This window comes from Pecten maximus, chromosome 12 (genome assembly GCF_902652985.1).
Source record: "Pecten maximus chromosome 12, xPecMax1.1, whole genome shotgun sequence".
Taxonomy (NCBI): Eukaryota; Metazoa; Mollusca; class Bivalvia; order Pectinida; family Pectinidae; genus Pecten; species Pecten maximus.
In genome coordinates, this window is record NC_047026.1 from 11,317,139 (window position 1) to 11,341,415 (window position 24,277).

At 35.7% G+C, this 24,277-nt stretch overlaps 3 protein-coding genes and 1 long non-coding RNA gene across 15 annotated transcripts; 1 reads left to right on the forward strand and 3 right to left on the reverse strand.

Annotated features, from left to right (window-relative positions):
* LOC117338764 lies at positions 1 to 1,489 on the reverse strand. Of its 2 annotated transcripts, none has more exons than XR_004535034.1 (3): positions 1,455 to 1,489; positions 976 to 1,118; positions 1 to 793 (listed from the first exon to the last, which is right to left on the reverse strand). It is a non-coding gene; the product is annotated as an uncharacterized LOC117338764 (long non-coding RNA). The 2 variants fall into 2 exon arrangements; XR_004535033.1 differs by having other exon boundaries at positions 880 to 1,118.
* A 297-nt stretch (positions 1,490 to 1,786) lies between these two features.
* LOC117338763 (peroxiredoxin-like) lies at positions 1,787 to 15,104 on the reverse strand. Of its 3 annotated transcripts, none has more exons than XM_033900088.1 (8): positions 15,052 to 15,104; positions 11,176 to 11,296; positions 9,415 to 9,556; positions 8,728 to 8,863; positions 7,852 to 7,955; positions 6,979 to 7,109; positions 5,089 to 6,118; positions 1,787 to 1,881 (listed from the first exon to the last, which is right to left on the reverse strand). In XM_033900088.1, the coding sequence occupies exons 1-7, from the start codon at positions 15,085 to 15,087 to the stop codon at positions 6,027 to 6,029; spliced, it is 762 nt and encodes a 253-aa protein (XP_033755979.1). In that variant the 5' UTR covers positions 15,088 to 15,104; the 3' UTR covers positions 1,787 to 1,881; positions 5,089 to 6,026. The 3 variants fall into 3 exon arrangements, 2 of the variants coding, with proteins under 2 accessions (XP_033755979.1, XP_033755978.1); XM_033900087.1 differs by lacking the exon at positions 1,787 to 1,881 and adding an exon at positions 4,179 to 4,467; XR_004535032.1 differs by lacking the exons at positions 1,787 to 1,881; positions 5,089 to 6,118; positions 6,979 to 7,109; ... (3 more) ...; positions 11,176 to 11,296; positions 15,052 to 15,104 and adding exons at positions 4,179 to 4,467; positions 4,516 to 4,696.
* On the reverse strand, positions 1,880 to 4,338 carry LOC117338762. 9 transcript variants are annotated; one of them, XM_033900076.1, is made up of 3 exons: positions 4,324 to 4,338; positions 3,176 to 4,131; positions 1,880 to 2,792 (listed from the first exon to the last, which is right to left on the reverse strand). In XM_033900076.1, exons 2-3 carry the CDS (start codon positions 3,651 to 3,653, stop codon positions 2,026 to 2,028), a joined length of 1,245 nt encoding a protein of 414 aa, XP_033755967.1. In that variant the 5' UTR covers positions 3,654 to 4,131; positions 4,324 to 4,338; the 3' UTR covers positions 1,880 to 2,025. The 9 variants fall into 9 exon arrangements, with proteins under 9 accessions (XP_033755967.1, XP_033755977.1, XP_033755974.1 ...); XM_033900086.1 differs by lacking the exon at positions 4,324 to 4,338 and having other exon boundaries at positions 1,880 to 2,360; positions 2,697 to 2,792; positions 3,176 to 4,138; XM_033900083.1 differs by lacking the exon at positions 4,324 to 4,338 and having other exon boundaries at positions 1,880 to 2,552; positions 2,697 to 2,792; positions 3,176 to 4,138.
* Positions 15,105 to 15,208: 104 nt separating the features above from the next.
* On the forward strand, positions 15,209 to 24,082 carry LOC117338765 (U6 snRNA-associated Sm-like protein LSm1). Its single transcript, XM_033900090.1, has 4 exons — positions 15,209 to 15,365; positions 17,233 to 17,301; positions 18,924 to 19,039; positions 22,517 to 24,082. The coding sequence occupies exons 1-4, from the start codon at positions 15,320 to 15,322 to the stop codon at positions 22,685 to 22,687; spliced, it is 402 nt and encodes a 133-aa protein (XP_033755981.1). The 5' UTR covers positions 15,209 to 15,319; the 3' UTR covers positions 22,688 to 24,082.
* Positions 24,083 to 24,277: the final 195 nt, after the last annotated feature.

The window sequence follows — 24,277 nt, forward strand, 5'->3', positions numbered from 1 at the left end:
TTAAGTGCATGCTTTATTGAAAAAAACTCAACATACGAAAATGTTTTAGTTAATCCTAATAAGCAAAATGTTGAAATAATAAAGTGTACCTGAGAAAATAAAATGTGATGGTGTATTATGGCATCAATACATTAATCAAGACAAAAAATAACACCAGAGAAGGAAAACAACAAATTTTCTCTAGAAAAAATTATTGAACGGAGATATCGTACATCAAAGAAAAAATATTTTTTTGGTGGCGGTATGATATGAAGGTAACAAATCCCTGCTTTGTCCATGCAACGATGTAGAGGATTCAATAAATGTATTCTACACAGCGCAACATATATCTAATACGTTTTATAATGTAAAAATAAAACGATTTGAACACTCCATAACAAAAATGTTCAAATGGGACAATAAAAATATGGAGACGACGACATTGAGTATTTATCATTTCAATTAACAATTAAAATGAACATACATTCAGTAATACTTCATCTTTTACACGTCCACATTGTGTAGGAAATACAAAGAAAGAGAGGTAAAGATTATGATAACTTATCACACATAACTATGACAAAAATATTGATTTTGTTCTGTCAGAAAGAGGAAACGAGGTCCCCTCATTTAAAATTCATTGGAGACTCCTACTTAAAAAAGGGCAAAAAGAGCATGGGACTAATAATTCCATGAAATGTTAACTTACATAATGTATCTAAGACAGACCCCAGATTATCTCCTATACGAGGTAATGTTAACATACCTAAGACGTACCCCAGATTATCTCCTATACGAGGTAATGTTAACATACCTAGGACATACCCCAGATTATCTCCTATACGAGGTAATGTAAGACAGACCCCAGATTATCTCCTATACGAGGTAATGTTAACATACCTAAGACGTACCCCAGATTATCTCCTATACAAGGTAATGTTAACATACCTAAGACAGACCCCAGATTACCTCCTATACGAGGTAATGTTAACACACCTAAGACAGACCCCAGATTATCTCCTATACGAGGTAATGTTAACATACCTAAGACGGACCCAGATTATCTCCTATACGAGGTAATGTTAACATACCTAAGACGTACCCCAGATTATCTCCTATACGAGGTAATGTTAACATACCTAGGACAGACCTCAGATTATCTCCTATACGAGATAATGTTAACATACCCAAGACGTACCCCAGATTATCTCCTATACAAGGTAATGTTAACATACCTAAGACAGACCCCAGATTATCTCCTATACAAGGTAATGTTAACATACCTAAGACAGACCCCAGGTTATCTCCTATACAAGGTAATGTTAACATACCTAAGACAGACCCCAGATTATCTCCTATACAAGGTAATGGTAACATACCTAAGACAGACCCCAGATTATCTCCTATACGAGGTAATGTTAACATACCTAAGACGTACCCCAGATTATCTCCTATACAAGGTAATGTTAACATACCTAAGACGTACCCCAGATTATCTCCTATACGAGGTAATGTTAACATACATAAGACGTACCTAAGATTATCTCCTATACAAAGTAATCTTAACATATCTAAGACAGACCCCAGATTATCTCCTATACGAGGTAATGTTAACATACCTAAGACAGACCCCAGATTATCTCCTATACAAGGTAATGTTAACATACTTAAGACAGACCCAGATTATCTCCTATACGAGGTAATGTTAACATACCTAAGACAGACCCAGATTATCTCCTATACGAGGTAATGTTAACATACCTAAGACAGACCCAGATTATCTCCTATACGAGGTAATGTTAACATACCTAAGAAGGACCCAGATTATCTCCTATACGAGGTAATGTTAACATACCTAAGAAGGACCCAGATTATCTCCTATACGAGGTAATGTTAACATACCTAAGACGTACCCCAGATTATCTCCTATACGAGGTAATGTTAACATACATAAGACGTACCTCAGATTATCTCCTATACAAAGTAATGTTAACATACCTAAGACGTACCCCAGATTATCTCCTATACGAGGTAATGTTAACATACCTAAGACAGACCCAGATTATCTCCTATACGAGGTAATGTTAACATACCTAAGACAGACCACAGATTATCTCCTATACGAGGTAATGTTAACATACCTAAGACGTACCCCAGATTATCTCCTATACAAGGTAATGTTAACATACCTAAGACAGACCACAGATTATCTCCTATACAAAGTAATGTTAACATACCTAAGACGTACCCCAGATTATCTCCTATACGAGGTAATGTTAACATACCGAAGACAGACCCCAGATTATCTCCTATACGAGGTAATGTTAACATACCTAAGACGTACCCCAGATTATCTCCTATACGAGGTAATGTTAACATACCTAAGACAGACCACAGATTATCTCCTATACGAGGTAATGTTAACATACCTAAGACAGACCCCAGATTATCTCCTATACGAGGTAATGTTAACATACCTAAGACGTACCCCAGATTATCTCCTATACAAGGTAATGTTAACATACCTAGGACAGACCCCAGATTATCTCCTATACGAGGTAATGTTAACATACCTAAGACAGACCACAGATTATCTCCTATACGAGGTAATGTTAACATACCTAAGACGTACCCCAGATTATCTCCTATACGAGGTAATGTTAACATACCTAAGACGTACCCCAGATTATCTCCTATACGAGGTAATGTTAACATACCTAAGACGTACCCCAGATTATCTCCTATACAAGGTAATGTTAACATACCTAGGACAGACCCCAGATTATCTCCTATACAAGGTAATGTTAACATACCTAAGATAGACCCCAGATTATCTCCTATACAAGGTAATGTTAACATACCGAAGACAGACCACAGATTATCTCCTATACGAGGTAATGTTAACATACCTAGGACAGACCCCAGATTATCTCCTATACAAGGTAATGTTAACATACCTAAGACAGACCCCAGGTTATCTCCTATACGAGGTAATGTTAACATACCTAGGACAGACCACAGATTATCTCCTATACGAGGTAATGTTAACATACCTAAGACAGACCACAGATTATCTCCTATACGAGGTAATGTTAACATACCTAAGACAGACCCCAGATTATCTCCTATACGAGGTAATGTTAACATACCTAAGACAGACCCAGATTATCTCCTATACGAGGTAATGTTAACATACCTAAGACGTACCCCAGATTATCTCCTATACGAGGTAATGTTAACATACCTAAGACAGACCCCAGGTTATCTCCTATACAAGGTAATGTTAACATACCTAGGACAGACCCCAGATTATCTCCTATACGAGGTAATGTTAACATACCTAAGACAGACCCCAGATTATCTCCTATACAAGGTAATGTTAACATACCTAAGACAGACCCCAGATTATCTCCTATACGAGGTAATGTTAACATACCTAAGACAGACCCCAGATTATCTCCTATACAAGGTAATGTTAACATACCTAAGACGGACCCCAGATTATTTCCTATACGAGGTAATGTTAACATACCTAAGACAGACCACAGATTATCTCCTATACAAGGTAATGTTAACATACCTAAGACAGACCCCAGATTATCTCCTATACGAGGTAATGTTAACATACCTAAGACGTACCCCACATTATCTCCTATACAAGGTAATGTTAACATACCTAAGACGGACCCAGATTATCTCCTATACGAGGTAATGTTAACATACCTAAGACAGACCCAGATTATCTCCTATACAAGGTAATGTTAACATACCTAGGACAGACCCCAGATTATCTCCTATACGAGGTAATGTTAACATACCTAAGACGGACCCAGATTATCTCCTATACGAGGTAATGTTAACATACCTAAGACGGACCCAGATTATCTCCTATACGAGGTAATGTTAACATACCTAAGACAGACCCCAGATTATCTCCTATACGAGGTAATGTTAACATACCTAAGACAGACCCCAGATTATCTCCTATACAAGGTAATGTTAACATACCTAAGACAGACCCCAGATTATCTCCTATACGAGGTAATGTTAACATACCTAAGACAGACCACAGATTATCTCCTATACAAGGTAATGTTAACACACCTAAGACGTACCCCAGATTATCTCCTATACAAGGTAATGTTAACATACCTAAGACAGACCACAGATTATCTCCTATACGAGGTAATGTTAACATACCTAGGACGTACCACAGATTATCTCCTATACGAGGTAATGTTAACATACCTAAGACAGACCCCAGATTATCTCCTATACAAGGTAATGTTAACATACCTAAGACGTACCCCAGATTATCTCCTATACGAGGTAATGTTAACATACCTAAGACGTACCCCAGATTATCTCCTATACGAGGTAATGTTAACATACCTAGGACAGACCCCAGATTATCTCCTATACGAGGTAATGTTAACATACCTAAGACGTACCCCAGATTATCTCCTATACGAGGTAATGTTAACATACCTAAGACAGACCACAGATTATCTCCTATACAAGGTAATGTTAACATACCTAAGACGTACCCCAGGTTATCTCCTATACGAGGTAATGTTAACATACCTAAGACAGACCCAGATTATCTCCTATACAAGGTAATGTTAACATACCTAAGACAGACCACAGATTATCTCCTATACAAGGTAATGTTAACATACCTAAGACGTACCCCAGGTTATCTCCTATACGAGGTAATGTTAACATACCTAAGACGTACCCAGATTATCTCCTATACGAGGTAATGTTAACATACTTAAGACAGACCCCAGATTATCTCCTATACAAGGTAATGTTAACATACCTAGGACAGACCCCAGATTATCTCCTATACGAGGTAATGTTAACATACCTAAGACAGACCCCAGATTATCTCCTATACGAGGTAATGTTAACATACCTAAGACAGACCCCAGATTATCTCCTATACAAGGTAATGTTAACATACCTAGGACAGACCCCAGATTATCTCCTATACAAGGTAATGTTAACATACCTAAGACAGACCCCAGATTATCTCCTATACGAGGTAATGTTAACATACCTAAGAAGGACCCAGATTATCTACTATACGAGGTTATGTTAACATACCTAAGACGTACCCCAGAATAAGTTAATACATTACTTACATACTTGCGTTGTGGCTTTTGTTATGTACTGAAGACAAATCTTGACTTGATAATGGATACAGTACTATTCTATATACTTTGAATTAGTCACCTCAAAAAAATCTTCATACTGATTTTCTGTTAAAATTTCAAAGACAAAGTCTGTGTTCGTGTCCCTTTCTGTGGTAATGCGGACTCTGTGCCATAAAGTGACAGAGTATCTATTAATTGACCTAAAGTAGACATATTTTTTATTCTTAATTGAGGCAGTAAACGTTCTAATCTGTACTATAATTCTTACAAACATCAGTAAGATGAATCCCAGTTTTGACAGAAGAACAAATTCCATTTTCTTTTACTTTGGTCTAAAGATGATTTCTCGTTCCTCTGCTTTCACTGTGGCCTGTGTAAACTACTCTTACTAGTGACATTCCCATCAAGAAATTTTAAATTGCATTTTTACCAAATTTTACTTAATTTCTTTGTATGTACCGAGATGAAACCTGTCAATAACCTCATTTGAGTGAATCATGAGGTATGTTCCATTGACAAGACTTTACTATATAACTCAAGGGAGATAATCATGAAGCTATCAGATAGCTAACATCAAGGTTCAGGTGCAGAGTCACACAAATAATGCATTAGAATAAAAAATAAATTAGAACATTGAAAAAAAAAAGGAAAAAAAAAAAAAGAAAGTCACACAATAAAGATAGCAGTAAAATTGGTTTACATATAAATTATGACTAGATTTACCTAAAAGTGATTATGTAATTAATCTCACTAACATAAGTAAAAGTAATAATTCACCGAACAGAACTGCATCAATAACATAACATGTAAACTAAAACATACTGAGTATTTTACTGTCATTGGTCTATGTCCTGATAAATAGTATCTGAGTCCTATCCACAGCCTTCGTTAATTAACATTGACTTTCTCAAAGTATTCCTTGGATTCAGTGGGGTTTGGCTTAATGGTCGCACCATCTGGTTTCCAGTTAGCTGGACAAACTGAAAAAGAAATACACATCTCTTTCAATGGTAAAACACATGAAAAGAAAATTTCAGAACATCTACAGGGCTTAAAATGGACATTTTTACCAGGTGGCCTATTTGGCTACCAAGTCATAAAATCTAGGCGCCAAAAATTGGAAAAGTTAGTTGCCTAGCCTAGTTGTCTTAAATTAAAAAAAAAACATCTTCATTCTTTAGATCAGTATCACATCTCTATGTAACTTTTTTAACTGTGAATGTCATTTTAGCATTGACTGCAACCTTCGCAAGATACACAGTTTTGTTTCAGTGGCCATGCAGGCACCTTATAGGTCAATAATTGGTCGCCAATGGTTAATTTAAGGCGCCATGTCCACTGAAATAGGCGCCACTTTGAGCACTTGTCTATGTCAGCACAAAAATAATTTAAGCAATTGTCTCAAAATGATTTATATCTTCATTCAAGCTTTAAAAGTTTTCTCTATTTAGACACCACCTTTCAGCACCCTTGAGGATAATATTTTCCTTTACACCTGATTCCTTGGTAAACGGGGTGCGTCCTAGCAAATTTAATGGAAATATGATCAACTGTTCAGGAGGAAAGTTTTTTTTCATAAACAGGGAAGTTTGGTGATCTGAATCAATTCCTTGATATCATCTTCGGAGAAAGAGATTGGTTATGATCCCAAGGAATTTTTTTAACACACAGCTTCGATTCATTATGGTTGCTGCTCTTTCAAATTTTCTTTCTACCAGGTACTAAATATTCTGTACTAAATAAGTATAAGAAGAACATTAATATCGCTTGAAACCTCGTAATTTGAAAGAAAATTTATGTCGTGTTAAAGAAGATTCTGAAAAAGGATGTGTAACCTTACCCTCTCCATGCTTCTCTACAAACTGAAAAGCCTGAATAAGACGTATCGTCTCATCTACTGATCGTCCTACAGGTAAATCATTTATAGTCATCTGTCGCACAATGCCCTCCGGATCAATCAGAAATAATCCTCTACAAAACAAAGAACGTCAAATTCATGTACGATATAGCTTTACCGCTGTTGCAGATATTTCAGGATAGAAATAACCCAAATAAGGTTGGTGTGTGTTTCTTTTGTTTAAGAACACAAAAAAAATAATGATTTCCATATTCTGGTTTGTTTTCCTATTAAAGGTTGAAAATCTGTTTTCAGAACTGAATAGAAAATGTTCAGCCCTACCTACCTACCGATATGTAAGACCCCCTGGTTGGGTTACAGCAAACCAAGATAATTTTAAGGGTGGCCTGACATACTGTATTCAACTCCAATATAATTCTAGCTTACAGGTAAATTCAAACAAGGTGTAGTTAAGAAATCTGATATTTATATTTTGCCTACCCCGGCCCAGTTGTTAAAAAGGTAATAAGACTAATCACAGTACAACAACAATTTTAAAATCTTGATAAAATAATTTTTGGTTAAATTAAAAAAAGCTAAATTTTATGAAACCATGACACTCGTCAGTCTCTTCAGAAGTAAAGGAGAAATAAGATTTTTACTGATAAAGTGATTAAGCTAATCACATTTTAACAACAATTTTAAAATCCTGATAAAATCATTTCTGGTAAAACTAACTTGACAGAATTTTATTAAACTAACAACACTTCTCACTGTCTGCATACATGTCTATTTACAGTAAAGGAAAAATGAGATTTTTCACTAATAAAGTGATTAAGCTAATCACCTTCTGAACAACTTGGCCCTGGAACTTACCGTAGTGCCACACCATCATCTTCCAGGAGGACACCATATTCACGGGAGATCTCCTTTTTGAAATCTGCCAACAAGGGATAGTTCAGACCACCTAGACCTCCTTCCTGTAATATCAATGTATTCAACTTGTGGCTGGGCTAAGTTTGTTATTATTTTAGTCATTAATGTCGTTCTTTATTGACATATACTGAAAGATAAATTATGTGTCTCAGTTAGAGATTAGAGTTAACTCTTTTGTTCTGATCAATACGTGGCAGGGGGGTGGGTGGAGACAAAATGTCCCAGAAGGTCGTGAATCGTAGAAATCCAGAGGAACCAGCTGTGGATACAAGTGTATAACATGAGTTCTCTCCAAAAATCCAGGTAATGTGTGCATAAACAACCTTCGTGTAATTTTATGCACACATCTTTTGTACTGAGGTTAATTTTTGTTTTCAAATTTACGTAGCTGTAACAGATGTCAATAGTACTAGCAATGGTAAAATGATAATTAAACTGCCAGGCAATTAGCATGAAAAAGAGAGAAAACTAACTCAATGCCATCTATTTTCATTTTCCTTTCTACAACAGACAGATTGCATGCCAAGAAATTTGGCCCCATTAATTAGTTCCAATTTAAACAATATATAATTCAAATATACTTACATATTACATCACAATACAATCACATCTATTGGTAGGACTGGAAAACCAGCTATAAGTTTATAGTAATTTCTCTCCTAGTTCCAATTTCTTACTACTCGCATTTTACATTGAGACTTGAAAAACCTAGTAATCAAAAAACACACTATGCTGTGTTGATTTTTCTTCAGAAATTTATATATTCCAGGCACAAAGTTCCCTAAAAATCTATGTTAACAAATTAAGGTAGCTTACCTTCCTCGGGGTGTTGATCCAGGCGAGGTGACTGAAGTGCGAGTCTGTGGACACGCCTATCACCTCTGTGTCAAGGTCACGGAATCTCTGTATGTTGTCACTAAATGCTATGATTTCTGTCGGACATACAAATGTACTGAAAACCAGGAAAAATAGTTCTTGACTTAGGGTTTGTAAATAACGATTTTAAGTGGTGGGCTGATGATAAAAAATAATTGAAAAAATTGTCAAAACAAAAAACTGATCATCAATGAAAATTTTGAAAAGGCAATTAATTGGAAATTTCTGAAAGTGTTTGTAAATCTGGTTTTACATATTTTTGTAATGTTACTGAACCAATAAGTAGTTTATCTTAAATTTTATCAATGTATTTATTAGTTGTTCACAAGCAATTAAGGAGATTCAAAAATATTAACAACTGTTAAATGCTTTGTTTGTGTTCATTATCAAAAATATTGATAACAAAGGCTTAAGACATGTAATAAATGTACTGTTACATTGATTTTCTACAAAAGCCTTAAAGGGCAATTCTGTGCTACATTTAGAAAACTTATTATAATCGATAATCGATCGATTTTTAGTTTCCAATTATCCATTCTGAATGTGAGATTGATTCCCAATGATATTAAAGTGATAAAACAATCAGTAAAAACATGCAGTAAGAAACTGTTACATGCAGGTACTTACAAGTCCAATGGATAGAAAAACAGCACAAGGTATTTCCCCTTGAAATCTGCTAAGGAAATATTTTTGAACTGGCCATCAACAACAGCTACACCCTGAAAGTCTGGTGCTGGGTTCTGGACAGAAGCAGAAAGGAGCTTAGGACCTGAAAGTATTTGTTTTACAAAAGTACACCTTTAATGAAGTATGGCAAGGGTAATAATTCGTGTCCTAACATCAATTATGGTAAATAAAAAATAATATGGAATATATGGTGGTAATTTACCATGTAATAATTATGGATTTATTAATAAATGGACAAAAGTACATTGTAGCAAGAGTCCGATAATTAAAATAATACAGGTCAACAGAAAAATCAATTTTTCAAGGAAACATGATTTAATTGATTTAAACATATTTAATGCCTCAAAGTTGAGCAGAGGCTTAGGCACAAGTTTTTTCAACTTATTAATGCCTTTTCCTTTAATACAGTTCATATATTGATATTTACACAATAGCATTTTACAAGTCATACAAATCATAATATATAACAAGAGCTGTTGGAGAACAGCATAGCTCATCTCACAAATGTTTGTCAATAAATAATTGAAATATATTAATTGGAATGGTTTCGCAAATTGCATTAATAATATTTATATTGTTTACTTGATCAGATTATGTTTTGTGAATTCATGCAATTCTCAAAACCATACCAATTTATATATATATAAATTATTTATTGACAAAAATTTGGGAGACAAGCTATGCTGTTGTAGATTAAATGAAGATATTAAACACAAATGTAATTGCTTTTGGACATATTTCTTCAATTTTTTGACAACATATCCTAATGAGAGTTGTCTCCCTTGAAAAATGTGGACCAGTATAAATTGTCTATTGTGATGTTTTCATATTGTTTTATATTCAGTTTCACCCCAAGAAAGGATAGTGTAACTCCATAGGGACTCTTTTACCAAATATCAGCACTCTAGTACAATCATAAAGTGATGTATTAAAAAGATTTCAACATTTGCATGAAAATTTTTAAAAAATGTGTTTTTTCCTCAAAAAAATATTTCAGTTTAACTCAGGAAAGGGAAAGTTTAACCCCCACAGGGAACCTAATACCATGTATTACTATGCCTTTCAACACTCACAATATAAACTTAACACAAAGTCCAAAGATTTAAAAAAAAAAAAAAAAAACAACAACACAGATTTAAAAAGAAAAAATCTAATTTTTTTTAAAAGTTTTACTCCAGGAAGGGATTGTCTTACTCCATAGGGACTCTATTGCCAATTCAACACCTTCTATACTTCACACTTAAAACCGCGAAATATTCTAAGCCCAAAATTTGAAAATCTGGTTTTCAAAAATCTTTAGTTTACTTTTCTCACCCCAACCCCAATATCACACCCTTTTAAGTTGATTAATCCTCACCCCACCGCTCCACACGGGCGATAGTACTCCGCGGGGATGTTTGACCCCACAGGGACCATATTACCATAAATTACTATGCCTTTCAATGCTTGCAACAAAAATTTAACATTTGGAAAACCAACGTCGACGCCGGAGTGACAACATAAACTCTCACTCTTCTTCGAAGAGACGAGCTAATTAATACATTTTACTTAAAACCTGTTGCTGGATTTGATGAAAATTTGCATGGGTGTCTGAAAACTTCTGTATCAATGTTTACGGACAGATTTTCTTTTCCAAATATAAAAGTCTAGCCTATGAAAAAAATGATCAGATGAATTTCACTGTTCATTTGCCTATTTTACCTGTACTAAACTGTCTTGTAGTTAGGTTCATCAAGCTAGGTCTGTACTGTTTTAAGCATGATTTTGCAATATGAACACTTCTACCTCTGCCAAACTGCAAAATGTTGGCAAACTTCTTTACCTGAAACCAAGAGAGAAAAAACCTCAAATACATCAATCATAATATTCACAGAAAGAGCGTTTAATACCTGTATATATATTGTACCTGATTTATCCAGATATACAGATTTCCATCATCTGATTTTAAAGTGTACCCTGAACAATAAACGATAATCAAATATGTTATTCTTTGTAACCACCAAAGAAGAATGTCGCAAACTGCATCAAAATCGGTTGGCCGAGTGCCGAGATATCGCACATCGAAGTACGCGATTTGCACCTGTCGGACGACTGCTAATCAGCGTATCGGTCAGTCACACTGATTTGGAACTCTTCAGTCCATGACGTTACAGGTTGAACGGAGTGACTGTTATGGTGGCCAGTAGCATAGAGGACAGTGTGAACATTATCAGCACAAACATGTCTGAATACGATCTGGACATGAGATTTGAGTTTGTTGAATTTGGCGAATATTGCCGACACGAAGTCGAAATCCAACAATATAAGTTTGAGTTTGAAAAAAAAAAAATTAGTGAAATTGACTCTGAAAATGGCCGCTTGGTTAACAGTACACAAACTGGTGTAATAATCGGTCAATAAATGTATATTAGTTATGTGTTTACCATTTCTTACTCATTACCAAAGAAATGAACACAGCATCAACATTTTTAACTAAAATAATGTGTCATTTCATTCGCAAATTAATATTCAAATAAACATACCAACAATACAACAGTTCTGGATACTCTAATTTGTGAGAAAAGACGAACACACGTACAGTAAATTCATGCGTTATATTCTATACAAAACCTGCTTCTAGTCATGAACTTAATTTAGAAAGTAATACATTATAATCATCATGATCTACAATAGACTAATTCTCTTTCCCGTATGAATATCAGTGTTGAAGTCTACAACAAACTTCTACATATACAGATTTTATCCCTTATTTTACATGCCATGGTTTCAGGGATTAACGACGATTAAATGCTTGAGAAAGATATAATTTACATACGATCGTTGTCAGTGAAATTATATAAAAGTGATTCGCAACAATTATAAAATAATTGATACTTTCTGTATAGGTATAGGCTAAAGCATAGGTACTTATTAAAACCATCATTTTAACTTCGTTTTTTATGATAAAACACATACAATTTATTTCATCATGACTAATCATAATTAATACTAAAACTTATAAACTCGAAATGATTTTCGTGCATGATTTTTTTCTTCGAATTTTATGTATTTTTTGCTATTATTTTTGTAATTGTGTCATTATTATGAAGTGATCGAGATCCTTGTGGTTTTGCTTTCCATTCGTGTCGCAAAGTCATATCTTCACTTAAAAAGGGACTTTTAAAAGATGTATAAACATGTTCGGAGAATTGTGAATTCTCAAGTTTGAATGGGTTAGTATAACGCTAAACAATTACCAGGTGTGAAATTACTGTCCATAAGCTCGTGACACCTGTCACTGCACCACAGGTGTCTGTGATTTCTGGTGTTCTAATCAGCACACGCCGATAATTGCTTGTGAGTTCACGCGTTTGGTTTCTGTGCACTTCAAAAAAGTTCCGAAGACATGCTTTTACAGGTTGTACATCAATTGAGCTTGAATTTGATTAAGAATTGCGTTTATACTATAGGGAAAACATTTTCAAGTTGATGAAATCAAACACATTATTTTTGGAATTCAGTGAGTTTCGTTTTCCTTACAAACGAAAAAAATCGTATCTCAAAGGTTTGTCTATAGAATAATTAACCTAAGTTACCTCATTCATATATATACCCATGATGTTGAAAATTTACTCTATGAATCTTGTCTGGGAGTTACTGATCTTTCATGGACACGTTTTATCAATTGCAGACAATTACCCAAAAATCACAAATAACGGTATCATTGCTATTTTGGCTAATAAAAAATTCAAAATGATTAGCATTTATTCACATCTTCTATGAATTGTATTTTAAACTTGTATTACTAGAAGTATTATAACCGAAATCAATACTGGTAATTTGTATGTAACAAACCGGTCATGCCCTCATAATAAGGGCTATATGATGTAAGTCGTTATAAATGGCCCGTTATTCAAATGTCATACATGTTACAACGACCCGTTAAAATAAAAAAAAAATTAATATAAAATAAATAAGATGATACACGTACGTTGTATTTGGCCCGTTATAATAGAAAATTAGTAAGATGTTACAAGTTCAAGTTCATTTATTACTTTGAGTCTTACATGTTGTATATGGCTCGTTATGAGAGAAAATTAGTGAGATGCTACATGTTATATATGGCACCGTTTAAAAAGAAAATTATATGTCCCTGGTTTCGGTAGCACTTGTTATTAACTAATTCACAAATATAACTAAGAGAGTTTATTCAGCACTCTCCTTTTTGTTGTCTTATTCGCATCAATTGCAGGCACGTGTTCACGTTTGTTTCTATATATTTCCTATATGCCGGCTCCGATCGTGTTCAACCTGTGACGTCACAGGTCAGAGGTCACCAAAAACGAGGTATTCGGCTTTGGTCTTCAGGTGTGTTTTCGAGAAAAATCGCAATTACTCGGTAATGGGTCGGCCGATTTTGATGCGGTTTTCTGCATTCTTGTTTATTAATCAATACGAATAACATATATTCAAATATAATTTTTCGTTCAGGGTACACTTTAATGAACAGTTCCCAATCTAAGGATGCATATCACTATCATCATTTGATTCTATACAACAACAACTTGCAGTTAGTGTCCAGGGCATCCAGTAGAACCTTGAGAGTATGTTTTTGACTCCCCAAAATCAGATTTGACTCTTGAGTTTGAAGGAGCATGTCTATTTGACATAATGTTTTGACCCTTCATATTTCTGAGAAAAGGTGATTTGACTTCTGAAATTGCTAAAAGTCAAGGGTCAACTGGATGCCCTGGTGTCAATTTTTAAGAATTGTTTATTTCGTAACATCATGAATAATATCATCTTCAATATTCTGCGATTTAGAACACAAAGTTTTATATTTGTAATCACATAATTACTGGGGTGTAACATTTTAACAAAAAAATACTCCTACATGCATGAGAGGATGCAATGGAATTATATAACTCGCTCTCAATTCCTCCCAATCACAGGGGCATGTTACAATAAAAATGTATACATGAAATGATTAAAAATGTATGTGGGTCAGTTTAAACAATAATGTATATATGAAATGATTAAAAACGTATGTGGGTCAGTGTATGTAAGATAACAATAAGCTAGTTTTTAATTATCATGTTCATGTGAGTGTCCTGATCATGATTAGTGATAAATTTATATCAATTACTGATAATCATGTATTCATATTGATATATAAAATAATAATAGCAATAGATCTAGATTAATTAACCGATATAGTGTCCAATTGTTGTTATTTTCTTTTTTACATATAATAAATTAAACTTGCCAAAGTTGCACAGAATACCACGTTGTTAGTGAGATAAATGGTTAATGTTGCATAACTAATTATATGGATGTTTATCGTTGAGGTTCATTTATCACAGATAATCAGTACAATGGGTATAGATATCATATTATCAAATTATCTACAATAGGGGTGTAACCTATTTCGGTTACATAATTTCGTCTATGAGAGGAAACCCAGTTTGTCGGCAGTTCATGAACTAATTATTTACAGCATTTAAGGAAGCCTATAATGAATATCATTAAATTTCTCGATAAAACAAGAGCTAACTTCTTATTTTTACAGAAATTAAAATCAAATTACATTATTCTTACCCCAAACCTAAGAAACGTGCTACCGGTGGAAGCCATGATGCAATAATCATCGTTGTGAGAACGCTTGTTTAACTAGGTCCCTTCGAATCAAACGCATTCGTGACTCGCAATATCTTTTATTCAGCTGGTTCTCAAGAACGTTTTACATCTACAGGCTAGGGCATAGTGCTGAGAGATACATTTCTACTCTGAACAACACGATTTTTACGGAGAAGAGGAACGCACCACCGTAGACCACGACAGTAAATGTTATCAAACGATATCGAAAATGAGTTATCTTCCAGGAACGGCGAGCTTAGTTGAAGAAATAGATAGTATGGAAGATTTTCTTAGTCTTGAAATACTCAATAACCGTTATAACCTTGTTGCCGATATCCCTACTCCAACAATGTTAGAGGTTTTACACGGCGAGATACTTTTGACAGGCGCCGTGTAATATCCGATAGAAAAAGAGCCGACCAGCGGCCTCTTATGTTATAGGAGTACCGATATCCCATGTGCAATTTATACAAAACAGTTAATTTTTCTAACTTTCATGCTATATTCCAATATCATAATTGATTCCAAACGTGTATAATTATTTAGATTTACACATGCATAAACATTTGGTAAATTATTTATGTAATCCAGGTGTGATCTGTATTTTATACAATGCTTTACCAGAAAAAATAATTAATAAAGAAAATCATTCAGACCAGAGACATATATAGAGAGATAAGTAACATCGCTATTTTCCTGTACAAGTGGTGGCTCCCTTTATTCGTGACCACTCAAGCATATCCCTTATCGAGAGCGCCCTGTCCCCTATCAAACACAGGTAAATATGGCTTTGCGCATGTGTGTATCGATGTACTGGAACTTATTTGACATGTTCTGGTTAATCCGCCATTACGTCGGACCAAAACATCGTCATTTTAAATACACACAAAAAGCACATCGTTTTATTTTGGCCACTACAAAAGTTACCACATTAACCAAAAACTATCATACTTATGGGATATAGTCTTATTGATCATGCACATTGTTGTCATTTATCCGTATTTTCGAAGATCCATTGGGTCCTATTCGACATGTCCAAGTTTTGTAATTAAGCAGCCATTATGTCAGACCAAAACATCGTCAATTTTAAATGCACACAAAAAGCACATTGTTTTATTCAGGCCACTACAAAAGTTACCACATTAACCAAAAACTATCATACTTAATAAGCCGATCTTTCCTGCGGTGTGCTTGACTTTCATACTCAAAATACAAACACTTGGACAGCAAATTGTGATATATTTCATATTGATGACACTTCTGCACTTTGATATTAATAAAATTAAAGCACATAATTGGATCTTGGTGATGATTTCAAATAGAAATTATCGATAATTATGTGTCTGGTTTTCAAGTTTTCTCCAATATGGCGTCTAATGAAGACTGAACCGAGCGACCGCAAAGGATTGTGGGAAGGTCAGGGGCCACTATGTAAACACAAGGGCAAATAGAGAGCTGCCAATCTCTCTGTATATATGTCTCTGGTATGGAAGATTTTCTTAGTTTTGAAATACTCAATATAGCTTTGTTGCCGGTAATGAATCCAGAAAAAATGGATATCCCATGTGCAAAACATTTATTTTTTTAAATTTCATGCAATATTGCGATTTCATAATTGATCCCAAACGTGTATAATTATTTAAATTTACCTTAACATTTTGGTAAATTATGTAATCCATGTGTGATCTGTATTTTTTTACAATGCTTTACCAGAATAAATAATTAATAAAAAAAATCATTCAGACTAGCTAAAACAATGATATAATTAAATTAGTCCGAATTTTCTGACGATCGGATCATGTTATGTAGATACAAGTCACAAGGCAGCTTTAAAGGCGATATTAACATTAGAACCCTTCGGATTAGGATAGAATATGGTAAAATTTGCCCTTACTATAACCTGTCTAAACCGGATGTCACTGGGAACAGACAGTTTGGCTGGTTTACACAGGTATCTGGTTTATAGAGACTGGTAATGAGAAATGGGTTTTTACTTAAAATGTTGTTTTAGACTAAAGTGTTATAATGAAACACAGGTATATATTTATATGTACTTTTATATGTTATTATTTTATAAAACGAGTCGGGCACCTGTGAATGAATTTTTGCACATTTTAATGGAATCATTTTATATTTTGCCAGAAAAACTTTTGGTTGTTTTACGTGACGGAAGGACACTGATTGGATTTCTAAGAAGTATTGACCAGTTTGGTAAGTTGTTTCTTTTTTGTAATTTTTTGTTTTTTGAAAATTATTGATACATTGAAAATACCTGCATATTTTTTTCTCTATGCATCATGTCTGTATGTGAAAATAAAATAAAAAATCAATTTGAATTCGAAGATTAGACACACTTTCACTCCCACACATTTCAGTTCATAAAGATTTTTAGGTCACCTGAGACGAAGTCTCAAGTAACCTATTCTAATCGCCTTTTGTCCGTCGTCGTCCGTCGTGCATCCGTAAACTATTTACATTTTCGACTTCTTCTCCAAAACCACTTAACCAAATTCAATGAAATTTGGCAGAAAGTTACTATGGCTGAAGGTCAACCAAAATTGTGAATTATCAGAGGTTAATCTAGACCATTTTTACTACCGAAATTGGGTAGTTTTCCCCATTGATGGTGTTTTCCCCTTTGAATAAAAACAAATTCCCCACCTAGAAAAAGTGCCATAAAACGGGAAAATTCTCCAAAACAGGGGATATCCCCAAATTTTGATGAAATATGTAAGAATTATAGCAAATAATAGCTGTCAAATGTTAAAATTTAAAGAATAATCCAAGACACTGTCGCCCCTTTATTTCCCCTAAATTTCATAATGGGTAGTATTCCCCAATTCCTAGATTAGCCCCTGATTATATGGTCCCCACCCCTCAGGGGCCTGAGGGGTGGGGCCAAAATGGGTCAAATTGACTAAAACTTCAAAAATCTTCTTCTCTACTCTCAGATATGGTGGAGTCAAACACTCTTCATAGATGGAAGGGTCTTGTGGTGCTTTACCAAAATTGTGAATTTCATGACCCTGGGGTCTCACATTTGCCCCGGGGGAGGGGGTAAACTTTAGTATAGTTTATATAGGGAAATCACATTTTTGACTATTATTTGTTGGATTTGTATTGGAATTAATTCTAACCTGGATAATATTATCAGCATGGGATAACAGTTTGATGGTATGAATATGTTGGACCTGACTGATCCCCAGGGGCTGATGGGCGGGGCTAAAAAGGGTCAAATTGACTGAAATTTCAAAAATCTTCTTCTTTACTCTCATATTTGGTAGAATCAAAATCTCTCGATTGATGGAAGGGTCTTATGGTGCTTTACCAAAATTGTGAATTTCATGACCCTGGGGTCTCATGTTTGCCCCTGGGGAGGGGGTACACTTTAGTATAGTTTATATAGGGAAATCACATTTTTGACTATTATTTGTTGAATTTGTATTGGAAATCATTCTTATCTGGTCAACATTATCAGCATGGGAGAACAGTTTGATGGTTTGCATATATTGGCCCTGACTGACCCCCAGGGGCTGATGGGCGGGGCTAAAAAGGGTCAAATTGACTGAAATTTCAAAAATCTTCTTCTCAATAACTATATATGATAGAATCAAATACTTTTCATAGAAGGAAGGGTTTCATGGTGTTTTACTTAAATTGTGAATTTCATGACCCTTTCATAGACTACAGCAATGTTTTGGTTAAAAGAAATTTTTGCATGTATACATACGTAAATGTTTGGAAAGTTCTATATCATACAAACTTTAACCTTAAATCATTGTAAACATTTATAATTTGTCTAATGTTTAATATCATTATATATATTTTATCAGCCAATTTAGTCCTCCAAAGAACTATAGAGAGAATCCATGTTGGCAAGAAGTATGGCGATATTCCGAGGGGAATTTTTGTTGTACGTGGAGAAAATGTGGTGCTTCTAGGAGAAATAGTAAGCATTAAGATTTTATTGGCATATTTTAGCCCACCATCATCAGATGGTGATCTGTTTAAATTGTAATCATTTATAGTCTGTAGTCTGCAATATATATATATATATAGCATCCATGATTTTAATTGTTTAATAAGTTCATTTACTTGAAGAATCAGACCCAATCTTTAATTTATTTTAAAACTATGTTCCCCTTGGTTACAAGTTGTGTGTACTCAAATTTCAGCCTGATGCAAAAAAGCAAAATGGCTGACAGATGGCCTTCTTGGGTTTTTACAGTCGATGATTTTTAGCTCACCTGGACCGAAGGTCCGGTGAGCTTATGTCATGGCGCGGCGTCCGTCGTCTGTCGTCCGTTGTCCGTCTTCCGTCAACACTTGCTTCAAATCGCTACTAGTCAAAAAGTTCTTATTGGATTTTGACCAAATTTAGTCAGAAACATCCTTGGCAAAAGGGGATCAGATTTTGCATAAATGGTGACTCTGACCCCCAAGGGGCCTGAGGGACGGGGCCCAATAGGGGAAATTGAGGCAATTTCTTTAAATCGCTACTAGTCATTAAGTTATGAATGGATTTGAACCCAATTTGGTCAGAAACATCCTTCAGGGAAGGGGAACAGATTTTGCATAAATGGTTACTCTGACCCCCAAGGGGCCTGAGGGGCAGGGCCCAATAGGGGAAATTGAGGCAATTTCTTTAAATCGCTACTAGTCATAAAGTTATGAATGGATTTGAACCCAATTTGGTCAGAAACATCCTTTGGGGAAGGGGAACAGATTTTGCATAAATGGTGACTCTGACCCCGAAGGGGCCAAAGGAGCGGGGCCTAATGGGGAAATAGAGGTTATTTCTTCAAATCGCTACTAGTCATAAAGTTATGAATGGATTTGAACCCAATTTGGTCAGAAACATTCTTGGGGGAAGGGGAACAGATTTTGCATAAATGGTGACTCTGACCCCCAAGGGGCCTGAGGGGCGGGGCCCAATAGGGGAAATTGAGGTAATTCCTTAAAATCGCTACTTGTCATAAAGTTATGAATGGATTTGAACCCAATTTGGTCAGAAACATCCTTCAGGGAAGGGGAACAGATTTTGCATAAATGGTTACTCTGACCCCCAAGGGGCCAAAGGGGCGGGGCCTAATGGGGAAATAGAGGTAATATCTTCAAATCGCTACTAGTCATAAAGTTATGAATGGATTTCAACCCAATTTGGTCAGAAACATTCTTGGGGGAAGGGGAACAGATTTTGCATAAATGGTGACTCTGACCCCCAATGGGGCCTGAGGGGCTGGGCCAAATAGGGGAAATTGAGGCAATTCCTTTAAATCGCTACTAGTCATAAAGTTATGAATGGATTTCAACCCAATTTGGTCAGAAACATTCTTATGTGAAGGGGAACAGATTTTGCTTAAATGGTGACTCTGACCCCCAAGGGGCCAAAGGGGCGGGGCCTAATGGGGAAATAGAGGTAATATCTTCAAATCGCTACTAGTCATAAAGTTATGAATGGATTTCAACCCAATTTGGTCAGAAACATTCTTGTGGGAAGGGGAACAGATTTTGCATAAATTGTGACTCTGACCCCCAAGGGGCCTGAGGGGCTGGGCCAAATAGGAGAAATTGAGGCAATTCCTTTAAATCGCTACTAGTCATAAAGTTATGAATGGATTTCAACCCAATTTGGTCAGAAACATTCTTATGTGAAGGGGAACAGATTTTGCTGAAATGGTGACTCTGACCCCCGAGGAGCCAATAGGGCGGGGCCCCATATGGGAAATAGAGGCAATTCCTTCAAATCGCTACTTGTCATAAAGTTATGAATGGATTTAAACACAATTTAGTAAGAAACATCCTTTGGGGAAGGGGAACAGATTTTGCATAAATGGTGACTCTGACCCCGAAGGGGCCAAAGGGGCGGGGCCCAATAGGGGAAATTGAGGCAATTCCTTAAAATTGCTACTTGTCATAAAGTTATGAATGGATTTGAACCCAATTTGGTCAGAAACATCCTTTAGGGAAGGGGAACAGATTTTGCATAAATGGTGACTCTGACCTCCAAGGGGCCAAAGGGGTGGGGCCTAATGGGGAAATAAGAGGTAATTCCTTCAAATCGCTACTAGTCATAAAGTTATGAATGGATTTGAACCCAATTTGGTCAGAAACATTCTTGGGGGAAGGGAAACAGATTTTGCATAAATAGTGACTCTGACCCCCAAGGGGCCTGAGGGGCGGGGCTGAATGGGGAAACAGAGGTAATATCTTTAAATCGCTACTAGTCATTAAGTTATGAAAGGATTTGAACCCAATTTGGTCAAAAACATCATTGGGGGAAGGGGAACAGATTTTGCATAAATGGTTACTCTGACCCCCAAGAGGCCAAAGGGGCAGGGCCTAATGGGGAAACAGAGGTAATATCTTTAAATCACTACTAGTCATAAAGTTATGAAAGGATTTGAACCCAATTTGGTCAAAAACATCATTGGGGGAAGGGGAACAGATTTTGCATAAATGGTTACTCTGACCCCCAAGGGGCCAAAGGGGCGGGGCCTAATGGGGAAATAGAGGTAATTCCTTCAAATCGCTACTAGTCATAAAGTTATCAATGGATTTGAACCCAATTTGGTCAGAAACATTCTTATGTGAAGGGGAACAGATTTTTGCGTAAATGATGACTCTGACTCCCAAAGGACCAAAGGGGCGGGGCCTAATGGGGAAACAGAGGTCATATCTTTAAATCACTACTAGTCATAAAGTTATGAATGGATTTAAACCCAAATTGGTCAGAAACATTCTTATGTGAAGGGGAACAGATTTTGCATAAATAGTGACTCAGAAACATTCTTATGTGAAGGGGAACAGATTTTGCATAAATAGTGACTCTGACCCCCGAGGGGCCAAAGAGGCGGGGCCCCATATGGAAAATAGAGGTAATTCCTTTAAATCGCTACTAGTCATAAAGTTATGAATGGATTTCAACCCAATTTAATAAGAAACATCCTTTGGGGAAGGGGAACAGATTTTGCATAAATGGTGACTCTGCCCCCCGAGGGGCAAAAGGGGTGGGGCCCCATATGGGAAATAGAGGTAATTCCTTTAAATCACTACTAGTCATAAAGTTATAAATGCATGTTGTAAACTCAGAGAGTCTGGACTTCATTATTTCTTTAAAGCAGTTGGGATCCCCACGCTATGACCATATATAGCATTGTTTGAGGTTAACATACAAAAGGAATTGAACATGAACATTATTTTGACATTTGGTCAAATCCAACCAGGTGAGCGATACAGGCCCCATGGGCCTCTTGTTTATTATTGCTATTTTCTCTGAATATTTCGAGCATGATGTGATCAGAACAAACAAAACACTTGTCTAAGTTTACTGTGCTATTTGTATTCTAACTGATCAACTGGGATGTAGTCACTATAGATATTGGTTCCTACTGTAGTAAGTAAAGCTGTTTTGATGTTGCTTCAGGATCTTGAAAATGAAAACAATGACCAACTAGAGGAAGTTCCCATTGATGATATCCTGGAAATGCAGAGAGAGGAACAGCTACAGAAACAACAGGCAGAGGAGAGAAAGAAAAAGTCCATGTTGGAACAAGGCCTTCAGCCACATTCAGAAATGCATGAAGAATACCTCTGATAAGGAGAAACAGAACTTATGAGTGGTTTACTATGGAACTGTGCCTCAGAGTGGTAGAAGCTAGTGACATAATGTGATTAGCTGATAGTGGTTTGTAATACCAACTAGAATAGTTCACTCCAACCGCTAGTGGTTTACATCAAATACTGAAATTTTCAGTACATTGAATCGAGGGGTTGGAGGTGAGGGCGTGACATATACTTCAGCTCAAAATAGGGGAAAGGATTATTGCATGACAATAAAATTGCAATTGATTAGAATTTTTATAGTGCTGTAATTGCCATGGATGGCCTTTTTAGTGGACATGAGCTTTCGGATAAATATTGTAATGGCTTGTGGCTTATATTGGAGCTGCTAAAGACTTGCAATAGAAAAGTGTAGGGGCTTGTCTTGAATTACATACTTTTGGTGGTTTTACATTTTGCATAAATCACCAATTCTTGTTTACATTAGAAACAATAATGATTTGCAATAGAAATTCAAATCAGACTTAGTTTGATATATAATTTGGTTACATTTTCACAGAAAATGTTATTATCAGTCCAAGGGACATAACTTAGACACATAAGGTGTAAAAATTAGTTGTATATAGCCAGAATTTATATGAGATATACTTGTCTTTGAGTATACCAGTGTGATTTTTTTTTTGTTATAACATTGTAAATTTTGCTTTGGTATACATTACACAGTAATGACCAGAATGTATTCATGTCTAAGAGAATTAGTTTATAGATACATTACAGATTATTACTTAGAATTAAGAATTGTGATATTCTAGTGTTGGTTTTTCATATTAAAACTGACAGTAGATATTTTATTTTAGAAATTACTTAACAGCAATTTCAAAATACCATCATAATTTCATCATTTGAATCTGTCAGAAACAGCAAACAGCAATTTCAAAATACCATTATGATTTCATCATTTGCATCTGTCGGAAACCTCTCATTTTTTATGACTGAGAATTAATATTTTTCTTGTTATGTTTTCTTTCATCTTTAAAAGGATGTACTTTACTTTTGTATTTGTTGTGTATATAATATTTGGCTCTGTGTTAACTCTGAGTCCATGGGAAAGTCTCCTACCCGTTAGATAGGGTGATGTAGTGATCCTGGGAGAGTTATCTACCTGTTAGATAGGGTGATGGGAGTGATCCTAGGAGAGTTATCTACCCCGTTAGATAGGGTGATGTAGTGATCCTGGGAGAGTTATCTCCCCCTTAGATAGGATGATGTAGTGATCCTGGGAGAGTTATCTATCCGTTAGATAGGGTGATGTAGTGATCCTGGGAGAGTTATCTCCCTGTTAGATAGGGTGATGTAGTGATCCTTGGAGAGTTATCTACCCGTTAGATAGGGTGATGTAGTGATCCTGGAGAGTTAGCTACCCGTATAGATAGATGATGTAGTGATCCTGGGAGAGTTATCTCCCCGTTAGATAGGATGATGTAGTGATCCTGGGAGAGTTATCTACCCGTTAGATAGGGTGATGTAGTGATCCTGGGAGAGTTATCTACCCCTTAGATAGGGTGATGTAGTGATCCTGGGAGAGTTATCTACTCGTTAGATAGGGTGATGTAGTGATCCTGGG

What these genes read in the sequence shown, in the direction of transcription:
- LOC117338763 (XM_033900088.1), bottom strand. Translation starts at nt 15,087, where the DNA reads ATGGCTTCCACCGGTAGCACGTTTCTTAGGTTTGGG. An exon ending in GCACGTTTCTTAGGTTTGGG is followed by an intron (nt 11,297 to 15,051) that starts GTAAGAATAATG and finishes TCTTGGTTTCAG; the next exon opens with GTAAAGAAGTTTGCCAACAT. An exon ending in TACAAGACAGTTTAGTACAG is followed by an intron (nt 9,557 to 11,175) that starts GTAAAATAGGCA and finishes AAATACTTTCAG; the next exon opens with GTCCTAAGCTCCTTTCTGCT.
- LOC117338765 (XM_033900090.1), top strand. Translation starts at nt 15,320, where the DNA reads ATGAGTTATCTTCCAGGAACGGCGAGCTTAGTTGAAGAAATAGATA. An exon ending in AAGAAGTATTGACCAGTTTG is followed by an intron (nt 17,302 to 18,923) that starts GTAAGTTGTTTC and finishes ATATTTTATCAG; the next exon opens with CCAATTTAGTCCTCCAAAGA. An exon ending in TGGTGCTTCTAGGAGAAATA is followed by an intron (nt 19,040 to 22,516) that starts GTAAGCATTAAG and finishes ATGTTGCTTCAG; the next exon opens with GATCTTGAAAATGAAAACAA.
- LOC117338762 (XM_033900076.1), bottom strand. Translation starts at nt 3,653, where the DNA reads ATGTTAACATTACCTTGTATAGGAGATAATGTGGGGTACGTCTTAGGT. An exon ending in TAATCTGGGGTACGTCTTAG is followed by an intron (nt 2,793 to 3,175) that starts GTATGTTAACAT and finishes GGTCTATCTTAG; the next exon opens with GTATGTTAACATTACCTTGT.